Genomic DNA, 26,295 nt, shown 5'->3' with positions numbered 1-26,295 from the left:
GGGGGCATCTTCAGAGAGATGGATGAGAATTGGTGGAGAATTGAGCCATATGCTCATGGCCGTCTCATGCCTTCTCGGGGGATTCTGCAAGGGCATTCTAAATGCTAGACTTGTGCTCATCCAATGCCTCAAGAGGAGATCATGGGTATGGACTCATAGAATCCTAGAGTGGTAAGGGGCCATCCAGGAGAAGGATCTGTCCAGCCGCTGCCTGAAGACCGCCAGTGAGGGGAAGCTCCCCACCACCTTAGGCAGCCCATTCCACGCCTGAACTAGACTTCTAGAATCCTAGAGTGGGAAGGGGCCACAAAGGCCATCTAGTCCCACCCCCTGCTCAGTGCAGGATCAGCCTCCAGCATCCAGGAGAAGGATCTGTCCAGCCGCTGCTTGAAGACCGCCAGTGAGGGGAAGCTCCCCACCTCCTGAGGCAGCCCATTCCACTGCTGAACTACTCTAACTGAAAAAAGAATTCCTAAAATTTAGCCAATTTGTAGTTAAACCCATTCCTGTGGGTCCTATCTTCTCCAGCCAACAGGAACCATTCCTTGCCCTCTTCCAAATGATAACCTTTCAAATACTTCAAGAGAATCACCATGTCCCCTCTCAACCTCCTCTTCTCCAAGCTGAACATTCCCACGTTCCTCAGCCTTTCCTCACAGGACTTGGTCCCCAGGCCCTGGACCCTCCTTATCACTCTCCTCTGAGCCCTCTTAGTTTTGCCCATGTTACCTTTACATTTTCTGAGGTAACCTTTACATACTTCCCTCGTTAGGTGCAAAGTCGTGTCCGACCCATCGCGACCCCACGGACAATGATCCTCCAGGCCTTCCTGTCCTCTCCCATTCCCCGGAGTCCATTTAAGTTTGCACCGACTGCTTCAGTGACTCCATCCAGCCGCCTCATTCTCTGTCGTCCCCTTCTTCTTTTGCCCTCGATCGCTCCCAGCATTAGGCTCTTCTCCAGGGAGTCCTTCCTTCCTTCTCATGAGGTGGCCAAAGTAGTTGAGTTTCATCTTCAGGATCTGGCCTTCTAAGGAGCAGGCAGGGCTGATCTCCTCTAGGACTGACCGGTTTGTTCGCCTTGCAGTCCTTCCCTACTCAGAGATACTTCCTTACTCAGAGATTAATTTTCCCTCCCAAATGAAAATGTTGTTCCTCACAGACTGAGCTACAGTCTCCTTACAGACTCCTTGGGGAGTGGTTCCTTAGTTATAAAACTGAACCTCACTGTCCCACCCTGTCACTGTTAAATTGTTTTGTCCTTATTTAGCCCTCGAGCCCTTTGGAGAAGTTGTAGAGCCCTTTTTCTTATAACCCTTTATCAGAAAGGCTCTGAGGTGTTTTTTTTATTATCAACAAACCAAAGTTTTTATTTTGCAAAGAGGAGAAGGGTAGTTGGAATGAGGAATCAAGCTTTTCAAATAATTTGGATTTTTTTCTTCTTTTAGTTTGAACCTCTTGGAGTTCTCTTTCGAGATGTTCATACGGTTATTCTTAGTGGTTGAGATTTCTTTTACATTGAGAGGTTTCGTTACTGTGTTTATCTCAAAAACACATCAGCTTTCCTATTTTGATCTTTTTGAGTTCCACTGAACTCCCCTAGGTCTTGCTAGTACTTCCCCTTTTCCCTTCCTAGAAGAACCAATATCTCAATGTCTACTGAGGAATCTGAATCACTTTCTCTCACACAAGTCTGATGAAACACACACACCAGATTTCCCCCTTTCTAACTGGGCAGGGATCCACTTTCTCTCCTTAGAAAAATTCTCCTTCAATTTTGGCCTGAATTGGGAGTTAACACTACACTGCCCAAATTCCCACTGCCAGATATCTGCCCTAGTTGTCTAGACACAGTGTGGATTAGCTGTCCGTGGAAAACTCAGTTCTCTAACTAGAATTTCCCCTTAGAGTGGATGGTCAGCTAAGGATCTGTCCAACTGTTCTCTAAACCAACATCAAAATCAGCCTAGGCTGACTCTCTCTCAGCACACAGATAGAATATATTAAATCCCTCTCAGCTGTTGCTGGCCAGTCAGAGTGCTCAGAGCATCCTGTCACTCTGGCTCTCTTTGCCTAGTGAAGATTTTTAACCCTCCACTCACTGTTGCTGTTATTTCAGCTTTTGAAACCTGATTTTCAAAGTGCTGTCCATCAAAGCGTGTTTCAAATGCAGGGCTGTCGTAAGGAGCTGCTGCATCAGGTGGCCAGAGAGGTGTACCTTCAGGTGTCTTGTTGCAGGAAAATCAATCCAACAAGCACCCGGGTGGCCATGTTGCCTAATCAAGCTGGCCTGGAAATTAGGTTGCCAGGTCCACCCTGTCCACCAGCGGGGGATAGAGAGGGTAGGGTTGCCAGATCCAGGTTGGGAAATTTGGGGATGGATTCTGGGGACGACGGGGGATTCAGTGGCGCATAATGCCATAGAGTCCACCCTCCAAAGCATCAATTTTCTCCAGGGGAACAGATCTCTCTAGTCTTGCAATGAGCTGTCATTCTGGAGGTTCCCCAGGTTTGCATCCTTCTTTCCCTCCCACAGCCATACATTTTGCATAAGCCCATTAACTTTTTGTTAGTGATGAAAAAAAATTCAAAATGGAGAAAATTCTGTTTCAGAGACTGTTTTGTTTCTTGAATCCACCCCTTTTCAACCTTTTGACATCTCTCTCTCTCTCTCTCTCTCTCTCTCACTCACTCACTCACTCACTCACTCACTCACAGCCATGCATGAAACCAAAGGAATCTTTACCCAAAGGTCTTCTTCTCCTTGGCCAACCTTAAATGAGAATCTTTGAATTGCTATAAGATATACACATTAGAGAACTGCTTCTACACTTCTTGCCGAAGTCCCAGTGCAGAAACCTGTGAAATAACATGATTGTCTATGCTCCTCCCACTTATGGTTCTTGGGATCCAACGCAATGGAAGCAATTCATGAATAATAAGCTTTTAAGGACGACTCTCTTCAGATGAAGGAAAGATGCTGGTCCTCCGGAATGTGGTACTTCAATTTGTGCTCTTCAAAGAGTTTGCAGAGCTCTTCCATGTATTTTTCATGTAACTCGTCTACCTCTTCTTGGCTTGGGTTGTGTTTCTTTTCCACTTGGATGGGCTTTCCGACTGGAGAAGACAAAGAGATATTGACGTCACGGACATATGCCAGTCAGCTTTTCAGAGGGGAAGGTTAGTCCTCGGATTTCAAACTCCAGTTTGGGAAATTCCTGGAGATTTGGGAAGGGAACTTGGGGAGGGTAGAGTTTTGAGAGGGACCCCATCTCCTCCAGGGAAAATGATCTCTATAGCCTGGCATTTTGTTGTAATTTTGGGAAGCCAGCCACCATTTTGCCATGCTGGGCAGAGCTAACTGCGGGGACCTTTCTGTGTTTATCATATCAATCTGAATACTGAGAAAGGGGAATGACCAGTATTTCAATGAACATGTATATTCATGCTACTTTCCAACATAAGAATCTGAACCCAACTCCCAGCTTTGTGAATGTGGAGGTTCCCCACTGTTGCCATGGCAAGTAGCCATTATTTCTCCATGAATCTATCAAATGGTAGACAAGGTGGGCTATTGGTATGATCCAGCAAGTCTCTTCTGAGGTCCTTATCAGGGGAAGTGCTGAGCCTCTATGCCTTGTTGTTGGCCCTCCAGAGAAACTGGCTGGCCACAGTGTGAGACAGGATGCTGAGCTAGATGAACCTCTGGGTTGATCCAGCGAGACACTTCTGTTTTTATCAGGGGAAGGCCTTAGCCTCTCTGCCCTGTTGTTGGCCCTCCAGAGGATCTGGTTGGCCACTGTGTGAGATGGAATGCCAGTATCATGGTTAAGAGTGGCTGCCTCTAATCTGGAGAGCTGGGTTTGATTCCCTGTACCTCCACATGCACCCGGCAGGGTGAGCTTGCGCTAGTCACAGTTCTCTTAGAGCTGGTCTCACAAAGCAGTCCTGTCAGAGCTCTCTCAGCCTCACCTACCTCACAGGGTTTCTGTTGTGGGCAGAGGAAGGGAAGGCGATTGCAAAGAGAGGCATAAAACCCAACTTGTCTTCTTTTACATAGACCCTCACTGGTCCAATCCAGCAGAGCTCATGTTCTTAAGACTCCAGTATTCTACCCTCCTACAGAGTCCTGCCTCTGGTCCTAGCACATCTTGGAAATGGTGTTATTGATTTAATTTTTGCTGTTTTCCATGGATAACCCATGCGGACTGAGATTAGACCTTGTTAAAATGTCGAACTTCAAGCCAAAGAAACTTCAAAAAACATCTTGGCAGTCAGAAAAGGTGAGAGGTGCTTGTCCTTCCTTATGGAATTCTCTAATTGTATTTGTCAGACTACAGCAGGGGGTTCTCTTCTTTGGCAGCTTCATTAATCTGTCTCACGAGGCATCTTCTGCCCAATAGGTTAGTAAATGTACGGAGAAGCCAACGAGACAGGCCAAACAAGCTTTGAAACAATTACATCTCAATTGCCCTGCCAAGCTGAAAGAGCCCTGCCATGCTGGAAAAGCTGCAGAGGTTCATTGACAAAAACCTGGCCCATGGTTTTATCAGACCCGCCCTCTCCTCCATGGCGGTGCCCATACTTTTCACAAAAAAGAAAGATGGTACCCTTAATCTTTGCACAGACTACCGGGTGTTCAATGCTGTCTCAAACACAAATGTGTACCCCCTTCCCCTCATCAAAGATTTGTTGGGACAATTGGGAGGAGGGAAGGTATTTACTAAGTTGGATTTGAGGAAAGCTTATTTCAGCGTGTGAATTTCCCCAGGGGACAAATGGAAGACTGCAGCACCCCCATGAGCTAGTTTGAGTATCTTTATATGCCATTTGGCTTAAGCGAAGCACTCGGTGTGTTTATGAATGTAATTAATGAAATGTTGCATGACCTGTTGTACTGGGGGGGAGTGGTTTAATTTGATGATGTGTTGATTTACAGCCAAAATGAGGCAAAGAATATTCCCCTAGTGAGGGAGGTCCTCCAGTGGTTGCTAGACAACAAACTGTATGCTAAATTAGTGTAAATTCTACAAGAGTAGCCTTGACTACTTAGGCTATCGGGTGCCTGCAGAAGACATTCTCATGGACCCACTAAGATCCAAGATGTGTTGGATTGGGCCCCTCCCCATACTAGACAGCAGCTTCAATTCTTCCTCGGATTCACCAATGTCTACAGAGATTTGTTACCACGATTTTTGCATGTGACTCTGCCTTTGACTGACTTATTGAAAACTCGAGGGGAGAGGCCCCAGAAACTGGGTTACCACCTGAACTGGTCTAATTCCTGTCAAAACTTTTTCAATGAGCTCAAATGCCTTTTTTAATGAACCCGTGGTGGTTCACCCAGACCCAACATGGCCCTTTATCCAAGTCAGCAGTGGGCAGGGAGAGGATGGGAAGTTACGTCTCCCACAAGTTTTCTGCCACAAACTCTTCCACAAATTTTCTGCCACTTAATGTGATTGGGCAATTTGGGAGAAGGAAATAGCAGCGGTGAAAATGGCACAAACAGCTTGCAGACATTTTCTGGAAGAGTCCACTGAGCCATTCCAAGTCTGGACTGATCATAAGAACTTAGAAGTGCTACAGAAACTGAACAAATTCAATGCTCAGCAGATTTGGTGGGCTGAATTCTTTTCTCATTTTGACTTCACATTAAGTCACCTCCCAGACTGTTCAAACTTTCTAGCGGATGCTCTATCTCACCTCCCACAGCACGATTGTAAACAGGAAGTGTGAGTAGACACAGGGTTTGGCCCCTGCCAGTTGGGTCTCGTGGTGCAGACTTGCAGCCAAACTAGTAGCCAGAGGCCCCTTCCCACGACAGACCTGAAGGGGGTGGGACAAGACGCTCTCTGAAGAACAGCCTGCAACAAAATCCTTCTTTACGACAGAACCACGATGACTCCATTTAGTCCAAAGGTAGTACAGTCTTTATTAGAAATAATAGCAGAGCATGTTTGTTCAGGAGTTACACGGGGCAGAGAAATTGGTGAAGGTGGTGAACAAAGGGGGAGACAAGGTTTAGATCTACTGGAGGTGAGTCCCCTAACAAAATGCAGAAAGACCACTTCCCATACACTACCCCTTTGATCTAACAGGGCCCGAAAACCAGAAAGTGAATGTCTGGGTTCCCAAATATCAATCCAGCTGCTAGGACAACCAGAGCTGGGAAACTTCACACTTCCAAGGACAAAGATAAGTGGATGCCTGGAGGTAGCAGCAGAGCAAAAGGGATCAAATAACCAAGCAGGGAAGGAAGAGAGAATTAAACTGTAAGTCTCGAGCTCCCAGGGGAAACGGGAGATGGCATGACACTTACCCACGGTGTAGATCGGCCGTCGATATGGAAGCAGACCAAAGCTGTACTGGAAGACCCCTCTAGCGTGGAAGAGAGGGAGAGAGATCCCCATGATCTTCTGCAGGTATTCTTGGGTCCACCTCAGCCATGAGCCTTTGGGGTTTTCCACTTGGTCAAACAGTTCGTTCTCACCAAAAGAAAACACGGGGACAAGTGGTACCCTGGGGAAAAAAAGATGGAGGAAGGATTAGCATTGGTGTAGGGCAGCTTTTGGCAACCTTTCAACCATGGAGGAGCCCCTGAAATATTTTTCTAGTCCAAACCCCTGCTAATGGCAGGATCAGTGCAGGATAAGGATCTGTCTAGCCGCTGATTGAAGACCCCCAGTGAGGGGGAGCTCCCCACCTCCTTAGACAGCCCATTCCACTGATCACAGAATCCTAGAGTGGGAAGGGGCCACACAGACCATGTAGTCTCACCCCCTGCTCAGTGCAGGATCAGCCTCAAGCATCCAGGAGAAGGATCTGTCCAGCCGCTGCTTGAAGACGGCCAGTGAGGGGGAGCTCCCCACCTCCTGAGGCAGCCAATTCCACTGCTGAACTAGACTCCTAGAATCCTAAAGGGGGAAGGGGCCATGGAGGCCATCTAGTGCCACCCCCTGCTCAGTGCAGAATCAGCCTCAAGCATCCAGGAGAAGGATCTGTCCAGCTGCTGCTTGGAGACCACCAGTGAGGGTTAGCTTATTAGGTAGCCCACCCCATTAGGTAGCCCATTCCACTACTGAACTACTCTGCCTGTGGAATTTTCCCCCCTGATATCAAGCTTATATTCTTCAACTCATATGTAGTTTAAACTAATTCCTGCAGGACCTCTCCTCTGCAGCCAACAGAAACAGCATCTTGCCCTTCTCCAAGTGACAACTGTTCAAATACTTAAAAGAGAGCCATCCTGTCCCCTTTCAACCTCCTGTTCTCCAGGCTGAACATTCCCAAGTCTCAGCCTCCAACACAAGGGACCTGGGACTCACCCATGAGCTATGGCCAGGCGAACAAACCCCTTGCGGTTTGCCAAGAGCAACGTAAAGGCTCCAGGCCGGGCATCCAGGGCTTCCTGTGCCCCTCCAACAGCGATGATAAGAACGTTCCCTCCTCCCGGCTTCTTCAGGACATAGGAAGCCGTTTCCTTGTCTGATGGGACCAAACCTGGGTACGAAGGGTCAGCAGAGTAATTAGCACAGCAGCAGTGCACAACCTGATTAAAGAGTGGACAAAGGATTATTTAAGAACTAACATACTTGATAGGAAAGAGGAGAGGCAGAGATAGGGCCCTAACTACAGGAGACTTAGCCACAGTGATCCGTGCAACAGTCCCCTCCAGACTTGATTTCTGTATTTGTACCCTTGGTCCCGATCTGGAAATTATAGCTGTTACAAACTGCAGCGGCACGGGTCCTAATGGGGACTTCATGAACGGCTCATATCCATCCTGCTCTCCAAGAGTTGCATTGGCTGCCAGTGGAGTTCCGGATCAGGTTCAAGGTTCTGGTCCTGACCTTTAAGGCTCTATGCCGGGGGTAGTCAAACTGCGGCCCTCCAGATGTCCATGGACTACAATTCCCAGGAGCCCCTGCCAGCGAATGCTGGCAGGGGTCTCCTGGGAATTGTAGTCCATGGACATCTGGAGGGCCGCAGTTTGACTACCCCTGCTCTATGCAGTGTGGGCCTTGGGTATCTGAAGGACTGCCTCACCCAGTGTGTCTCCAGGAGGGCACTGTGCTCTGTAAACACCAGTCTGCTGATGATCCCTAGTCCCAAGGATGTGTGCCTGCTCTCAACCTAGTGGAGTGAGTTGCCTGTTGAGAGCTAGGCCCTGATGGGGCGGTCAGAGTTCTGCAGGGCCTGCAAAATGGCACTCTTCCACTGGATCTACAGTTGAGACCAGGGCAGTCCGAAGTTTTATCTGCTTCCCTCCACCTCCCCTTCCTATTTCGATATCCCTCTTCTCCCTTATCCATTCCACTGTATATTTCTGGTAAGGCCTAGGAAGAAGAGCGTGTCTCATGGATTAAGTGCCACTCAAGCGCTTAACACCCACTCAGGGTGGCTGTGCCGCCCCTGAGTGTCTCCTCCTCCAATCAGCTTGCCTGTCTGTCCAGCAGCCAGCCAATCGCCTTCCATCCCCCACCCCTGGCTACCCCCTCCTCCTTCCACTTCCCTCTGAGGCTCGGAGGCTGCAGATCCCTGCCTCGTGAAAGCTGCCCCTGACCGTGAGTTCCCTTCCCCGGGGGCCTCCATCCTGTAGCCTTTTCAGGTCCTGGAGCGGCGGAGGGGGGGGGGAGAGGCCATTCGCGGAGTTCTTCCACCCCCCCCAATCTAGAGCCCGTAGGGGCTTGGCCCCTAGTTTCAATACCAATCTCCTCCCTGCTTACTTTGAGAGCTCCGCAGACTGAACGTAGATAACAGAACAGCTAGTCAGTTTAGTACTCTCTCTTCTCTCCCTCTTTACAAGGTTGTTTCTCTTCTGAATGAAGCTATTTATTCTCTAAGCAGCTGGTGCTCCACCCTGTTTGCATATCCGAGCTGTGCCAACCTGTCTAGCATGCCTACCTCCACTCATCAGGTAGTCGCGGAAGAAAGGGACTCTGAACCAGAGGTTCAGCATCATTAGGTGTGGGGTCAGTCCCGGAAAGATTTTGGAAAAACCCGTGGCCTCGGTGCAGAAATTGAGGAAGGCTCCAGCCACCAGAACTCCGTGGGGGTGGAATCCAAAGATGTAATTCTTCGTCGGATCCAGTTCAACCGTCTTCACCAGCTGCAAGGGGGGAAAGTCATCTTAGATTCTTGCAGGTTCACAGAGAGTCTACCAAGTCGTTCTCTTTTGAAATCTAATGACCGGTTCATACAACCATTGTGTCCCCCTCCTTGGATTGTTCAAGAAGGTGACTGACCATCATTACGGCCTGATGTCTCTCTACGTTCGCAATAAGTACTGAACATTTAAACAGGGCTAGAGTGGTAAGGCAGCAGACATGCAGTATGAAAGCTCTGCCCATGAGGCTGGGAGTTCGATCCCAGCAGCCGGCTCAAGGTTGACTCAGCCTTCCATCCTTCCGAGGTCGGTAAAATGAGGACCCAGCTTGCTGGGGGGTAAATGGTAATGACTGGGGAAGACACTGGCAAACCAACCCTATCGGGAGAGGCGGGAAATAAATCTAATAATAATAATAATATTGAGTCTGCCATGAAAACGCTGGAGGGCCTCACCCCAAGGGTCAGACATGACTCGGTGCTTGCACAGGGGATACCTTTACCTTTACCTAGCTAGCAATACAATATAATCCAATCCAATACAAAAAACCTTTAATGGCATCCAAAATATAAAGCAGTATACAAATTACTTCTGTAATACAGACCTATAAAACTGTAAACATTTCAGCAGACAAGAGAGCAGCAAATACGAAAAGATAAAACCTTTACTTCGTTACCCTGTGAGTCATAACTATAGATAAAAACGTGGCTCCCCGTTCAGTGGTCTCCGGGCAGAAAAGTGGCATATAAGAGCCAACTTCTTCAGTGGGGTATAATGCCCTCCAAAGCAGCTGTTTTCTCCAGGGGAACTGATCTCTCAGGCAGGTGGAGAGCCATTGTTATTCCAGAAGAATTCACTACTAGGCTTGTGCACCAGGGCCCCGATCCGGACCAATTCGGCTTCAGTGCGCTTTAAAGTCAATGGCACCATTGCCTATAATGGGCACCGAAGCCGAATCGGGCCGACTGGCGCACAACCCTAAGGTTTGTACCCCTAATTCATCTCTGCCAGCCCATCCTCCCGTTTCTAAGGCACACCGAGACAGAGTTAATTTGTCACTAGTCCCGTGCCATCTCTAGCTGCTTCATCAGCACTTCTTGGTGTTCTTCTCTCAAGGCTGTTTCTGATTTATGACCCTTTTACAAACCTGCCCTTTGCTAGCGCAGTGAACCGGACAGGCTGTTTTGCTTGGCCGGCAGGTTTGTTTCCAGCAGGAGTGGAAGTCGATCATGACCCTTTTGTTTTGTTTTTCGTCGTGTTCAATTGCAGGACCATCTCCCTCCTCCCAGTCCTCCGTTTATTCCAAAGAGGTGTCAAGAGAAGACTTTCTCAACTTTTTTTACCCTTGAGAAAACCCTGAAACATTACTCAGGGTTCAGAAACAATAGAAGTGGGGCCTGGAGAACGGCAACCCTAAGATTAATAGTCACACCTGGTTGTAAAAAGAAGAAGCCTCAAAGCAGCTTCCAATCACCTTCCCTTTCCTCTCCTCACAACAAAGACCCTGTGAGGGAGGGGAGGCTGAGAGAGCCCTGAGATTACTGAAGAAGAAGAAGAGTTGGTTCTTATATGCCGCTTTTCTCTACCCGAAGGAGTCTCAAAGCGGCTTCCAGTCACCTTCCTTTTCCTCTCCCCACAACAGACACCCTGTGAGGGAGGCGAGGCTGAGAGAGCCCTGAGATTACTGAAGAAGAAGAAGAGTTGGTTCTTATATGCCGCTTTTCTCTACCCGAAGGAGTCTCAAAGCGGCTTCCAGTCACCTTCCTTTTCCTCTCCCCACAACAGACACCCTGTGAGGGAGGCGAGGCTGAGAGAGCCCTGAGATTACTGAAGAAGAAGAAGAGTTGGTTCTTATATGCCGCTTTTCCCTACCCGAAGGAGGCTCAAAGCGGCTTAGAGTCGCCTTCCCTTTCCTCTCCCCACAACAGACACTCTGTGGGGTGGGTGAGGCTGAGAGAGCCCTGATATTCCTGCTCGGTCAGAACAGTTTTATCAGTGCCGTGGCGAGCCCAAGGTCACCCAGCTGGCTGCATGTGGGGGAGCGCAGAATCGAACCTGGCATGCCAGATTAGAAGTCCGCACTCCTAACCACCACACCAAACTGGCGGTCCAGACTGTGAAGCTTTTGTTCTTTGGGGAAAGGGAGAGCCTGCCTTCTCCAAATTGGGGTGTTTCCTGTGACGTTAGGGGATGGGACATCAGGTGGTTATAGGGATTTCTGTAATGTTTAAATCGGTTTCAACAAGAAAGACCACGCACCTCATTTCGCTTCGTCAATAAAGCACTTTTGCTGAAACGCCTAGCCCGTTTCATTGAAAAGTCAGCTGGGGACGTGACAGCTTGTCTCAAGGCATGAGTAACCCCCCCCCCCCCCTTCCTGGTCTTTGCAAAATATTTGTGCTTTTCTGTTTACATGATTTCTTGGCTGTCCTTTTGCCGGAGAGCATTCGAGGCAGCCCCAGTTTAATCATTACACAGCAAAGTTTGAAAACAAAACACCAAGGACCAAATAATTAAACCAGCTTTCTCTGACTGTGTGGTGGGATCCAAAATTGCCGGATCAGCCCTAAGCATCCTAAAGCATCCAAGAAAAGTGCGTATCCAACCTTTGCTTGAAGACTGCCAGTTAGGGGGAGCTCACCACCTCCTTAGGCAGCCTATTCCACTGCTGAACTACTCTGGCTGTAGTTGGAGTTGGATGGGCAGCCATGTGAGTCTGTCTGTAGCAGCAGAAAAGAGCCAAAATCCAGGAGCACCTTCAAGACTGGCAAAATTGGTGGCAGGGGAGGAGTCATTGCTGTGCCTCAAGAACTGAGCAGCGACTCACAAAAGCTTCTACCTTGCCACAAATTATCTAAGAGACCCAGCAGCTGTGAAATCCACCCCATTGTTCAGGCTTACTGTATATTAACGTATGCATGCTGCCACATTGTTCTTGGCTGATGGCAGACCTAGGAATGTCCAGCTTCCAAGGATCCTAACTTTCACATCCTTGCTCAGGAGTAGTTTAAATATTTGTGGGACCCTCACAGAACTATGCTCTGGTTCGGAGTACCGTGTTCAGTTTTGGGCACCCCAGTTGAAGAGGGAGGTAGACAAACTGGTGGCTCTCCAGATGTCCATGGACTACAAGTCCCAGGAGCCCCACCGCTGCACCAGGAGTTATCTGAAAGCTCTTTGAGTTTCTCGGTCTTAAAGGTTGGTTGGGCGGCGCCATCTTCTGGTCACTGATAAAAATGTCATTTGGGAGGCGAATTACCTTCCAGGACCGGCCGTAGCGCCTTAGAGACCAATATTTCAAGGGTGCGAGCTTTTGAGAGCCACAGCTCTCATCTTCAACTATCTGAGCATTGAATCTTGAAAGTTTATACCTCACATTTTTGTTGGTCTCTAAGGCGCTACTGGATTCGAATCCAGATTTTTTACTGATGCTCCCTAGTCTGAAACTAAGGGACCAAGCCCTATGAAGATAGGTTGAGGGACTTGGGAATGTTCATCCTGGAGAAAAGGAGGTTGAGAGGGGACATGATAGCCCTCTTTAAGGATTTGAAAGGTTGTCACTTGGAGGAGGGCAGGAGGCTGTTTCCGTTGGCTGCAGAGGAGAGGACACGCAGTAATGGGTTTAAACTTCAAGTACAACGATATAGGCTAGATATCAGGAAAAAAAATTCACCGTCAGAGTAGTTCAGCAGTGGCTGCCTAAGGAGTTGGGGAGCTCCCCCTCACTGGCAGTCTTCAAGCAAAGGTTGGATGCACACTTTTCTTGGATGCTTTAGGATGCTTAGGGCTGATCCTGCGTTGAGCAGGGGGTTGGACTAGATGGCCTGTGTGGCCCCTTCCAACTCTGATGATTCTATGATTCTAAACTATGCCCCGGCAAACAAAAACTTTTGTTTCCTGCCTTAGACAACAGCAAAAGACAACCCCAGGGCTTCATCTCTGTTTTCCCTAAGTGTAGGGGCTGAGAAGTACCCAGGATAGCCAGCTATGGCATGGGAAATACCTGGGGGCTTGGGGGGTGAAGCCAGGATTCAGGGCATGGAGGGACGTAAGTGGAGTATAATACCATAGAGTCCCCCCTCCAAAACAGCCATTTTCTTCAGGGGATCATTTTCTTGATTCTGACAATGAGCTCTCAGTCAGGTGGCTGAGAGCGTGTGGTCAATAAATATAATAATATAATAAATAAAATAAATAAATAATAAATAAGCCCAGGGGATCCCTGATTTCCACCTGGGGAGTCCAGTAGCACCTTTAAGACCAACATAGATGGATTCAAGGCATGAGCTTTCGAGTGCAAGCACTCGAAAGCTCATGCCTTGAATAAATCTTTGTTGGTCTTAAAGGTGCCCCTGGACTCTGATTTTTGTTGTGCTGCTTCAGACCAATACGGTGACCCACTTGAACCCACCTGGAGAGTGGCATCCCTAGAAATCCCTGGAGATCTTTGTTTTTTGGGGGAGGTGGGATTTGGAGAGGGCAAAGCTTGAAGAGTGGGAGGACTTTAGTGAGGTATAATGGTTGGACATTTCATGAATAACAACCATGATCCTACAGATCTATGTGTGTTTTTGGTTTGGAGACCATAGTGCAAAAAAGCGAACAGGCAAATTAACATTGCCGAGGTTTTATTCCGAAGAGAAACGTTCTATAGCCAACGGCTGCGATCCCTTCATCCCAAAGGACTTAATTCTACCCTTGAATTTATCCTCTTTTCTATAATTTAAAAATCTAAATAAATAAATAAATTTCTCCTTTAAGAGTAACTCAGCAAACTTGTACCTCCCGAACTTTGTCTTTTCAAGAGATTTTCTGAATTGAACTGCTACTTCCTAGAGATTACAGATAAGGAGAATAACTGTGTTTTTCCTAGCATGATGTTACTTTTAGATTGTGTTCCTTTCACTTAAATGGGCTTATTATCTTTTGGGGGGTTTAACGTACATTCCATCTAGAGGTATTTTGCAAACCAACATCACGGTTCCCTGTAAAATTTGCAATTCTGTAAGTCAGTAGAGTACAAGGTTATTTGTTCATGTGAGTTTAATTTTTATTAATAACTCCTGTTGGCAATGGAAATATTTTTACTGTGTAGTTAAGCCACTAAGAAAAGGTGTGAAAACATGTTTTTAACACATTTTGGGTTCATGTTTCAATATGGATCACTTCCTTTCTCCCACCTGGAGATTGGCAACCTACTTAAGTACTCCTGTCCCCTTCTCAGTACAGCCCCAGTTCCAGAAATGTGCTCAATTCATGTCAGGTTTGGTCCGTAAAGTATATGTATTTATGGACCAAACTGGTGTGAATTTGGTGCAACTGTGCCCAGTCCAGGAAGTACAGTGAATTCACATCAGGTGTGGTCCATAAAGTACATGTACCAAATGGACCAAAACTGGAATGAATTCAGTACATCTGCCCCCCGAAATGCAGTGAATTCAACTCAAATTGGGTCCGTAAGGTATTTTATCTTACAGACCAAACCTGATCTGAATTCAGTGCTCCTGAGCCCAATCCCGGAAATGCAGTGAATTCAAGTCTTGTCCATAAAGTACATGTACCTTGTAGATCTACCCTGACCAGAGGTTGTTAGAACCAGAGGGGAGAGCAGGAAAGGGGAACAACACTCTTGCGGAGTACCCACGAACTCTATTGTGCTGTCGTGTGATATCTGGTGCTGTGCAATGGTTAAGACTTTCAGACCAATATCTTAGGGACCCTGGTTCGAATCCTCATGTGTGCTACGGAAGATGGTGGGCTAATCTCACTGTTATCCAAACTTACCCCAGAGGGTTGTTGTGAGGGTCAAATAGACAACAGAAGAATGACGTAAGCCTGCCTTGGGTCCACACTGAGGGAAAGGCGGGCTGCAAACAAATAAATCCATAAAACAGGCCCACAACAGCCCCGCCCACCCCTCTGCTTACCGTGATGGGGAAATAGTCCCGCATGTGCCGCCAGACCACGGAGTTCCGGATGAAAGGGGCTCTCCTCCCGCCTTTGCTCGGCGTGTCCCAGTCCCAGGCCCACCAGACGGCGTAGAGCGCGCTGATCAGCCAGAAGCGGGTGAAGAGGAGGCCAGCGAAGAGCACGATGCAGCACTGGGCTGAGACAGAAAAGAGTGCTGGTCAGGCGGTGGAGCAGCCATCTTGAAAATGGGCCATGAGGGCGGCAGCGGCGGCCATCTTGGAAGTGGGCTCAGTAGACCCTGCAGCCTGCTCCCCGTGAATGTAGATTTGTGTTGGTCCGAAGCAACAGAACAGAGTTTGAGTCCAGGGGCATCGTTAAGACCAAGGACGTTTTATCCTAGGCGCAAGTGATTGATTTCATTGATTAGATTTATAGCCCACCATGTGGTTTAGTAGTTAAGAGTGGTGGGTTCTAATCTGGAGAACCGGGTTTTGTTCCCCACTCCTCCTCCACATGCAGCCGGCTGGGTGATCTTGGGCCAGTCGCAGTTCTCTCAGAGCTCTTTTCAGCCTCACCTCCCTCCCAGGGAATCTGTGGTGGGGAGAGGAAGGGAAGGCGATTGGAAGCCACTTTAAGGAACTCAAGGACTGCTGGGTGACCTTGGGCCAGTCACAGTTCTTCTCAGAGCTCCCTCAGGCCCGCCTATCCCCCAGGATGTCTGTGGTGGGGAGAGGAAAGGAAAGGAGAATGTAAGCTACTTTGGCACTCCTTCAGGTCATGAAAAGCAGGGTATAAAAAATACAGTTCTTCTTTTGTGGGCAGGAACAGTTCTTCAGATTGCTGAAGAAGTGTGCTTGTATACAATAGCTCATCCCCGTAATAAAATTTGGCAGGGGCTCATGGGAATTGTAGTCCATGGACATCTGGAGGACCACAGGTTGACTACCCCTGGGTAGTGGATAATAGTGGTGGACTCTAATCTGGAGAACTAGGTTTGATTCCCTACTCCTCCACCTGCAGCCATCTCAGGTGGCCAGGAATTAGTCACAGTTCTCTCAGAGCTCTCTCAGCCCCACCTGCTCTATATGATCGGTTGTAATTCGGGTAGAACGCCAGTGCATGGATTTCTGTTTCTGATTTTCCGCAACAGACTAACATGGCTACGTTTCCCAGGATTCAGGTCCAGTGATGAGTATTCCCCAGCTGAATTTACCTCCTATTATTAGTGCAGCTACTTTGCCAGCAAGAAACTTGACAATTCTAAGCTAAGATGTTGAAAATTCCTGCGTCGGAACATTCTCTGGTTTTATGGTGAAGCAGAAATCAAAGTCCAGCATGGAAGGAGATACCATGACCTTCTTATCAGCCAAGCTAATTTACCAAGACCTTTGATGGTTGTATCACCTGAAATGTGCCTAATGACACTACAGAACCGGCCGAAATGACAACTCTTGTTGAAGGTGAAGGAGAAAACAGGAAGGGCCAAAGCAGGATTATAGCAGAACATCAAGAAGACAAAAAGAACGACTGGTGGGAAATTGAAGGCTCAAGGGGGTGGCAGGTGACAGTGGATGAGCGAGAGGGATGTGAGTGTCCTGCATAGTGCAGGGGGTTGGACTAGATGACCCAGGAGGTCCCTTCCAACTCTAGGATTCTATGATTCTAAATTCCGTCTAAACATCCAGAAGAAGTTCCTGACAGAACGGTTCCTCAGTGGAACAGGCTTCCTCGGGAGGTGGTGGGTTCTCCATCTTTGGAGGTTTTTAAACAGAGGCTGGAGAGCCATCTGACGGAGAGGCTGATTCTGTGAAGGTTCAAGGGGGTGGCAGGTGACAGTGGGTGAGCGAGAGGGTTGTGAGTGTCCTGCACAGTGCAGGGGGTTGGACTAGATGACCCAGGAGGTCCCTTCCAACTCTAGGATTCTATGATTCTAAATTCCGTCTAAACATCCAGAAGAAGTTCCTGACAGAACGGTTCCTCAGTGGAACAGGCTTCCTCGGGAGGTGGTGGGTTCTCCATCTTTGGAGGTTTTTAAACAGAGGCTGGAGAGCCATCTGACGGAGAGGCTGATTCTGTGAAGGTTCAAGGGGGTGGCAGGTGACAGTGGGTGAGCGAGAGGGTTGTGAGTGTCCTGCACAGTGCAGGGGGTTGGACTAGATGACCCAGGAGGTCCCTTCCAACTCTAGGATTCTACAACTCTATGAGAGCTTCCACCCAGATAGGCCGGAAGCAGCTGGAGATGAGCTGGCCTGCCTATGGGCCTCGCCTGTTGCCCGTTGCAACCAAACAGGTCTCCCGGCTCCCTCTCGTGGGTTTCCTTTGTGCCACCGAGGCCTTGTTTCGTTGGCATAACCATGGCAACGCCTGCCGGCAGCGAGCGGCCTAGCTGGGCGGCTGCCAACCGATGCGTCTGCTCACAGGCCGAGTGGCTGGCGCAGCCTGAGAGGGGCTGGGCGAAAGGCCATAGCTGCCAGTAGCTACGCCGATGGATAATTCGGAGACCGAGGAGCCAAGCCTTGGCAGAAAGATCGGCCCTGAGCACCAGAGGAGGAAGGCGGGCTTCAGATTATACAGGGCTGGCGGCGCCTTTAATTTCCCCCCTCCAAGGGGGGCTCTATATAGCAAATCATGTTATGCACCAATTATTGTACGTTCCAAGTTCTAATAGACGAGCAAAGAAAAGAGAAATGTCTTCTCAGCATCCTCCTTCTGGTAATCCAGTTGAAAAAGCGAGAGATGCACGAAGCCAAGGCGTCCTTTCCCATCTCCTCCTCATCGAAATATCTAACAATAGCTGCAGTTATTAGTTCTTCGTTCAAATAGTGATACCTGTATGCGGTGATTCCACCTGGTTGCTCATTTCATCTTTTCTGTTTATTCCGTCTTCTACATGCCCACCTTGACGGGTTTTAACCAGAATCGATAAAGTGGTTATACCACAAACCGACGATTATAGGAACATTTCCTTTCTGGACGGTGTTTTGATCAGGCAGCCTTGACCAACGAAAGTTCAAAGCAGTAACAAAAACCAGTGAGGGGGGGGGGGGAAGCCACTTCAAATAACTGATAAACAGAATCGTAGTGGTTAGCTCAATGCAAGCGATAACCCCGGCCACTGCAGAGGGGAAAAGGGCAAATTCCGTGTTAGGGTTTATTAGGAAAGTGTTTGAGAATGAAACAACCGATATTGTAATGCCTCTTTGAGAGATCAGTGGTACTAGAGATTATTAGGAAAGGGAAGAAGAGTTGGTTTTTATATGCCGCTTTTCTCTACCTGAAGGAGTCTCAAAGCGGCTTACAATCGCCTTTCCTTTCCTCTCCTCACAACAGACACCCTGTGAGGGAGGGAGGCTGAGAGAGCCCTGAGATTACTGAAGAAGAAGAAGAGTTGGTTCTTATATGCCGCTTTTCTCTACCCAAACGAGTCTCAAAGCAGCTGACATTCGCCTTCCCTTTCCTCTCCCCACAACAGACACCCTGTGCGGTGGGTGAGGGTGAGAGAGCCCTGAGATTACTGAAGAAGAAGAGTTGGCCTTTCTCTACCAGAAGGAGTCTCACAGTGGTTTACAATCACCTTCCCATCCTCTACCCTCAAGAGACACCTTGTGAAAGAGGTGGGACTGAGTGAGCTCTGACAGCTGCTCAGCACGATCAGGAGTGTGACTAGTCCAAGGTCACCCAGCTCACTGCATGCGGAGGAGCAAATGGCTGATTGGGAGGGTGGACCTTGTCCTCCCCAGGCTCCATCCAGGAGATCTCCAGGAGTTTCACAACCTGGATCTGGTAGTTCTAGCCCCCATTCCCCATCAGTGGTCAGGAGGTACCTGGCAAGATTGCTTTCTCAGCTTGACCTACCTCGCAGGGTTGTTGGGGGGGTGAAACTGAAGAAACAATTCCGTTAGCCGCTTTGAGTCTCCATCATGTGTGTGTGTGTGTGTGGGGGGAAAGCAGAGCATAAATGAATAATGGGTTACATCCTTCTGTGGTCCCTCCCCAAATGCCACCCCCCCCCAAGCTCTGCCCCCCCTAAATGTCCAGCAGTTTCCCCATCCATCATTGGCAAACATATTTTTTTGTGTACATGAATGTGCAGCTTCCATTTTCTTTCCCCAGGTTGTTCTTTGTTGCCTTGGAAACCACAACTGGTTGTAATTTCCCACGTCAGCCCATGAACATCTTCTCTTCAGCATCCTTCCTTTGCAGAGATGCGTTCCCTTCTCAGACGCCAGCCCTGGTGGGACCAGGTTTCTTTGGACCTGGGCTCAGATCCAAAAGCTTGTTCGCTTGCCAAGATGGTCGTGGCATTTTATTGGGCTATGTGATTTCTTTGGAACTGTGGCCCGTCCCGTTCTTCTCAGTTAAAAGCCCACAAAGAATTTTATGAGAACGGCCGAACAAAGCTTGAAACAATATTTAAACCAGTTCAAGCCAGGATACAGTTAGACATTAGTAAAAGGGCAGAGATAAAAAAACAAATCAATCTTCCAGAAATGATTACAGTTCAATAAGGTTTGCACCCCTAAAGAGATTAGAACTGCAATAAGATTGTACGCTGCTGGGATTATAATTGGAGGCGCTAAATTCTTGTCCTGTGTTATGCTCAGCAGGCAGAAGGTCCCAGGTTCAATCCCCAACATCACCAGGTGAAAAGGACCAGGCAGGAGGTGATGGGAAAGATCTCTGTGGCTCAGTGGCATAGTGCAGGGGTAGTCAACCTGTGGTCCTCCAGATGTTCATGGACTTCAATTCCCATGAGCCCCTGCCAGCAAACGCTGGCAGGGGCTCATGGGAATTGTAGTCCATGAACATTTGGAGGACCACAGGTTGACTACGCCATAGTGCCTCTGCTTGACGGGCAGAAGGTCCCAGGTTCAATCCCCAGCATCACCAGTTAAAAAGGACCAGTTTGTAGGTGATGGGAAACAACTCCATGGCTCAGTTTTAATACACCTCAAATAAAACTTGTTGGTCTCAAAGGGACCACTGGGCTCAAACTTTGTTCTTCAGAGACAGATAGAGCAAGGGTAGCTTCAACACGGTGAGGGGCTGAGAGATTCCTCTTTACTACTTGTCAGCTCCCTGACCCCCCCAGTCAGGAATCACTCCGCCCTGCTATCTAAGACCTGGTGCCTAATGAGGACAGCCGGGTTGCTCACCACACCATAGAGATCGGGTAGGATTCCAGAGTGTTGTCTGCACGGGGCTTTTTACCCACTTCCAGCTCGAATAAATCCCTGCCGTCTACACTGAATTCAATTTCCATTTTGATTTGGGGCGCTTTAAATTTTCCCTCTGCAACAAGCATGATTGATCCGGAGTGACCGTACCTTTCCTTTGCGATATCCTGAAGTGGATATAAGCCGCAATATTTGAAAAAACGCCATCAGTAAGTGTGCAGATTTCTGCTTTTTGTGAATTCCTTCTCCATGCCTCGTAGCAAAGCAGTCTTCTCTGATTGGCCAGGGCGTCAGTTCAAAGACTTCCTAGTTCCCGGTTGCAAGGCTTGTCTTAAAGTGACTGCGCTCCAGAAGCCCTAACTTCTCTCAGCAGAGATTTGCCCCTGGGATTTATTCCCCCTCCTCTGCTGTCTCCAATCCTCTCCCAGCCCTTCAAGAAAAGAGACTCCTGCTGCGCTTGGCTCCCCTCCCCACTGAGCTTCCCCAATCAAGAGCAGAATACTTTCTATTTCAATTGGGGGGGTAGAGAAAGACCTGAGTTCAAATCAATCTGAATTCAGCAGGATCCACAACGGAAAAAACAAAGTAAGTGCAGAATCAGCCTAGAGTGTCACCTGACATAGTGACATTGCTTCTAGTTTTTCTGCTGGACCTGAGATTGTGGTCGCTGGCAGTTTAAGTATGCAAAAAGGAGGAGCAGAGCACTGACTGCTTAAAGAATAAATCGCTTTATTGAGGTCCACGTGGACATCATCATAACCCTAACATATTGCACGGTGTGTGTCATTTTTCATGAATGTTACCTGCAGCTTTCAAAAGCATCGTTCCAAATATTTTTTTCAGCGACTTCTTTGGCGGGTTTTCTTATATTAGTTTCCTCCTTTTTTGGAACTGGAGGAAATTGATGTCCTCAGCTTTGGGCAATATTAACTCCAATAGCTGTGTAGTTTTCTTTCTGCCCCAACCCCTGCACCGTTTCACACGGGGCAGAGAAATTGATAAATAGATGCCATGTTTTAGCATGCATGCTGGGTATGTGCCAGATAACACTCTGAACTCTTGCTCAATGTTCTCAAGGCATTTAAGGCAAACAATCGTTATTATAAGAATGAAGTTTGCGTCCAGTAACACCTTGAAGATCAACAAAAGCCGATACCTTGACTTAAACTTGGTTGGCCTTCCAGGTTCCCCTGGACTCAAATTTTGCTCAGCTGCTTCAGACCAACACAGTGACCTACCTGAAACATTATTATGGTTTTAAAAGTAGTTTGAAACCGATGGACTTGAAATGCCTTATATAACGACACTGTATAGATCTTTTGACAATGGGCTGAATATTAAGAAACAGTTTTTAGAATTCAGCTCCACTTAGCTTGTTTCTTAGCCCATGGGACATAAGAACATAGGAGGAAGAGGAGGAGAAAAGTTGGTTTTATACCCCTATTTCACTCCCAGGTCCACCCCCAGGTATTTCCTAGGCCAGAGTTGGCAGATCCAGTCCAACCTCTGAAGCAGCCAGTTTACTCTGCTCTGGTTCGGCCTCCCTTGGAGTCCTGGGTTCAGTTTTTGGCACCCCAGTTGAAGAGGGATGTAGACAAACTGGAGCATGTCCAGAGGAGGGCAACAAAGAAGGTGAGGGGTTGGGAGACCAAGACGTAGGAGGAAAGGTTGGGGGAGCTTGGTCTGTTGAGCCTGGAGAGGAGACGACTGAGAGGGGATCTGATAACCATCTTCAAGTATTTAAAAGGCTGCCATGTAGAGGATGGAGCAGAGTTGTTCTCTCTTGCCCCAGAGGGACGGACCAGAACGAATGGGATGAAATTAATTCAAAAGAAATTCCATCTAAACATCTGGAAGAAGTTCCTGACAATTATTGCGGTTTCTCAGTGGAACAGGCTTCCTCGGGAGGTGGTGGGTTCTCCATCTTTGGAGATTTTTAAACAGACGCTGGAGAGCCATCTGACAGAGAGGCTGATTCTGTGAAGGCTCAAGGGGGTGGCAGGTGACAGTGGATGAGCGAGAGGGTTGTGAGTGTCCTGCCTAGTGCAGGGGGTTGGACTAGATGACCCAGGAGGTCCCTTCCAACTCTATGATTCTATGATTATAAATTCCGTCTAAACATCCGGAAGACGTTCCTGACAGTCAGAGTGGTTTCTCAGTGGAACAGGATTCCTCAGGAGGTGGTGGGTTCTCCATCTTTGGAGATTTTTAAACAGAGGCTGGAGAGCCATCTGACGGAGAGGATGATTCTGGGAAGGCTCAAGGGGGTGGCAGGTGACAGTGGATGAGCAAGAGGGTTGGGAGTGTCCTGCCTAGTGCAGGGGGTTGGACTAGATGACCCAGGAGGTCCCTTCCAACTCTATGATTCTATTATTCTATTCTATGATTCAGTGATCTCTGTAGTCAGGAGATCAGCTGGACTATCAGATTGTCCAGAGGCTCCACTTGCAGGCTGGCAACTCAAGTCCGATTCCCCATAATCTTATTTGGGAATGTCAAAGCATCCCTACTTACTGCTTCAAGGTTGGAGAGGTCGCAGGTCCCACTGAACTCAAACTTTGTTCCATTGCTTGAGACCAACACGGCTAGTTACCGAAATCGATGCTAAATCTATGCATGTCTGGATCCTGTTAAATAATCAGGACCAAGGACGGGGGAAACCCTGACTGTTTTCAAACTTGTTTGGATTTGCATTTTTCAAGGGTCAGCATTTTTGTCCGTTTCTGCACTGAAATTCACCACCTCAGGCACAGACCTAAATTGCCCCCTCCCTTGTCTCAGAAAACCAGTTTTCATTTTTTAAAGTGGGGACTAATTGAGTCTAATTTGGGGCCGCCCTATGCAGAAACACGTGCAATTAGGTTGTTGTCTACACCTGCAATTTTGAGTTGTTTGGGAACACCCTTTGCCTCATTGCCTTCCTCCCTCCCTTCCGAAAAATATGCCTTAAAAAAAGGTGGGGTGATTGCATTACAATGCTGGTTCTAATTTTTAAAGAAGCACTCTTGCTGTCTTACACAGCAGAGTTATGGCGTTATAACATTATAACTCTGGAATTTTTTAAAAATACATTCAGGACACTTTGGGGGGAAGGGGGGAGGCAATCAAGGGTGCAGAATGGTGGGGTTGAGGTGTGCAATGAAAACAAAAGTGCCGATTGTCACTTTGTGGTTGGGAGGTGAATTTCCTCCAGGTCAGATTGGACAGGTATTCTGGTTTTGTTTGTTTTTTTGTTTTGTTTTTTGGAGGGACATCATCTGGGCATAGAATTGGGGTCCCTGTGGGTGGGCAGGTAGTTGTCAATTTCCTGTATGACAATGAAGGTGATTTTGTGATTCTCAGCAGGCATCGTTTGGCAAAAAATACATCTTTCGAAAAGGGGGAGGGAGCAAAGCATGATGGGAGGCAGAAAGCACGTTGCGAATTTCAGCCTGGGAAATCATAGAATCATAGAGTTGGAAGGGGCCATACAGGCCATTTAGTCCCAATCCCCTGCTCAACGCAGGATTAGCCCTAAGCATCTTAAAGCATCCAAGAAAAGTGTGTATCCAACCTTTGCTTGAAGACTTCCAGTGAGGGGGAGCTCACCACCTCCTTAGGCAGCCTATTCCACTGCTGAACTACTCTGACTGTGAAAAACTTTTTCCTGATATCTAGCCTATATCGTTGTACTTGTAGTTTAAACCCATTACTGCGTGTCCTCTCCTCTGCAGCCAGCAGAAACAGCATCCTGCCCTCCTCCAAGTGACAACCTTTCAAATACTTAAAGAGGGCTCTCATGTCCCCTCTCAACCTCCTTTTCTCCAGGCTGAACATTCCCAAGTCCCTTGGGAGGAAAGCCCAAATGCAGAAAAGCTTGAGTCCAAAGGGAGGCTAAAACAAGATATGTCTCCTAATGCAGAACAGTCCCCGTACCCCACAAATCATTCAGTTTGCAGCACTAGGGTTGCCAGCCTCCAGGCACGGGACTGGAGATCTCCCAGAATTACAGCAGATCCCCGGATTAAAGAGATCGGTAGCCCTGGAGAAAATAGGCTGCTTCAGAGCAGTGGTTCCCATCTCAACCTTCCTAATGCCGCAGCCCTTTAATCCAGTTCCTCCTGTTGTGGTGACCCCCAACCACAAAATTATGCAGGAGTTCTTTCACAGGAATTAAACCAAAACTGACCCATGGCATGACGATCCATGGTTCAGGATTGTACAGACTTTGGTTTTTACCCAGGGTTTCTCAGTTCAGTTCTGCCTCTTGTCCCACCATGCTGATCTCGCTCTTTTCCGCTGCTCCAGACAGACGAACGCTCTCTCTCGATCTACACCGCAAGGCTGTTGTGTAGAAGGCACCCCCCCCGGCCCTGCTGCTTGCCCTGCCACAACTCCTGTGAAAGGGTCATTCGATTCCCAAAGGGGACCTGATCCCCAAGTTGAGAACACTGCTTTTACACACACACACACACACACGGAGGTCTCTCCCTTCACCAACTCCCCCCCCCCGCTCCCCAGGGGCCTCTCCCCAAATTTCCAGGAGTTTCCCAACCAGGACTGTCAGATTTTGGAGGTGAAGCCTAACAAAGGTGGATTTTGGGGACGGGAGGAACTCCGGCTGGCTATAATGCGATTAAGAGGAATTTCCACCACAGCTATTATCTCCGTGAGATTATTGCATGAGATTATTCACGGAGAATCCTGGTGCTGAATTCTGTTTTCTGTCGTTCCTGCACGGAGATAATACTTCCGAGGAAAGGATTGTAAAAGCATCCCGAAAACAGCCTTTAGCTGTCGGGCTGTTTACGCAGGAAAACATTTTGTTACTCTCAAGCATTGCAGGCCTGTCTCAAGAGAAACATGGTTACCGTTTCTTGGAAACCTTTGTGGTTTTCGGTTCAGGAAGGGCCTTTTTGTTCTCGTTTCAAGTAGGATCTCCACCGGACTTTCTTTGCCTGGCCTGAGATCATTTTCTAATCACCTGGAGGTCGGCAAACCGCTCTCCAGCCCTAACTTGCACCAGGAGGCCCAGAACCAGAGTCCCTCTCCTAGTCTGGCTGCTCCAGAAGTTCAGAGAAACCTCCTGCCTGTAGCAGCCTTCTGTCTCCAACCTCCCCTGTTCCCGTTATGGTCAAATGACCGGACCTGTTAGCGGCAGACATGGAAAGGACCCCAAAATCTTTTACCTAGGCCCAAGAAACTGAAGACCCACTGGACGACCGAAGCTGTCTGGAGCCTCCTCTGGAGCGGGACGGCGAGAGGGGCGAATTCGACCTTCATCTTGGGGGGGATCGAGGGCCGCGGCTTCCGAAGGCGAAAGAATCTCTCCCCGCGGAGAAAGCCAGGGAGGGCAAAGTCTCTGTTTGCAGGGTGTTCAAAGGCTCTCGAGCGAGGACGACAGAAAGCTAGCTCAGGAGGGGAGAAAGTCCCTCCCAGTTTGGAACCTGTCTGCCCTGTTCTTGCCCCGGGCCAAGGACTCTGATTTCCCTTTGGTGACAGTTTGTGAGAAACCACAGCTAGGCACTTTGCTTCCGGCTTTTCACATGGGGTGGGGCCTGGCAGTCTCCGGGAATGGCGGCTGGCCTTCAGACAGCACAGATCAGGCCCCTGGAGGAGATGGCTGCTTTGGAGGGAGGGTGGCAAGATCCAGGTTCGGGGATCGAGCCTGGGGCGGAGAGGGATGCAATGCCGCATGACTCCAGGACATTCGCCTGGCCTCGACCAGGGCCAGGGCCTTTTCGGTCCTGGCCCCAACCTGGTGGAAGGAGCTCCCGGAAGAGCTACGGGCCCTGTCGGAAGTGACAGCTTTCCGCAGGGCCGGCAAGACGGAGCTCTTCCGCCAGGCGTATGGTTGAGGCCACGGTGAGTCCCGGAGTTTCCATCGGCGGATCCCTCTTCATTGGGACATCTGGATCCTGGCTCCCAGTGAGAAAGAGCTCTTGGCCCTCTAAAGTTGGACAGAGGGAGAGGGCGGGGGGTTAGAACTCTGCGTCGCCATCTTTCAATGCTTAGTGTTGCTGTCAGTTTTAATGGGTTTTAGTGGGGTCGTGCTGGTTTTATTGTGTTATTGTGAACCGCTGCAAGTCCGAATGGAATGTGGCAGTGTATACACAAACAA

At 48.5% G+C, this 26,295-nt stretch overlaps 1 protein-coding gene across 1 annotated transcript; it reads right to left on the bottom strand.

Moving 5' to 3' along the window:
* Window positions 1-1,332: 1,332 nt before the first annotated feature.
* MOGAT2 (monoacylglycerol O-acyltransferase 2) lies at window positions 1,333-25,635 on the bottom strand. Its single transcript, XM_077341230.1, has 6 exons — window positions 25,364-25,635; window positions 15,036-15,214; window positions 8,907-9,111; window positions 7,328-7,502; window positions 6,322-6,521; window positions 1,333-3,116 (listed from the first exon to the last, which is right to left on the bottom strand). The coding sequence occupies exons 1-6, from the start codon at window positions 25,455-25,457 to the stop codon at window positions 2,962-2,964; spliced, it is 1,008 nt and encodes a 335-aa protein (XP_077197345.1). The 5' UTR covers window positions 25,458-25,635; the 3' UTR covers window positions 1,333-2,961.
* Window positions 25,636-26,295: the final 660 nt, after the last annotated feature.

The sequence above is a fragment of the Paroedura picta genome, chromosome 6 (assembly GCF_049243985.1).
Source record: "Paroedura picta isolate Pp20150507F chromosome 6, Ppicta_v3.0, whole genome shotgun sequence".
Classification (NCBI taxonomy): domain Eukaryota; kingdom Metazoa; phylum Chordata; class Lepidosauria; order Squamata; family Gekkonidae; genus Paroedura; species Paroedura picta.
Note: the sequence above shows the minus strand (reverse complement) of the source record. Positions and strands in the feature narration are given on the sequence as shown.

Bases quoted from the DNA above. Each gene is read 5' to 3' on its own strand.
- MOGAT2 (XM_077341230.1), bottom strand. From the start codon at position 25,457: ATGAAGGTCGAATTCGCCCCTCTCGCCGTCCCGCTCCAGAGGAGGCTC. The intron at 9,112-15,035 runs GTAAGCAGAGGG...CCCCCCTTGCAG, and splicing joins GGGACTATTTCCCCATCACG to CTGGTGAAGACGGTTGAACT. The intron at 3,117-6,321 runs GTAAGTGTCATG...TGTCTTCTCCAG, and splicing joins ACGGCCGATCTACACCGTGG to TCGGAAAGCCCATCCAAGTG.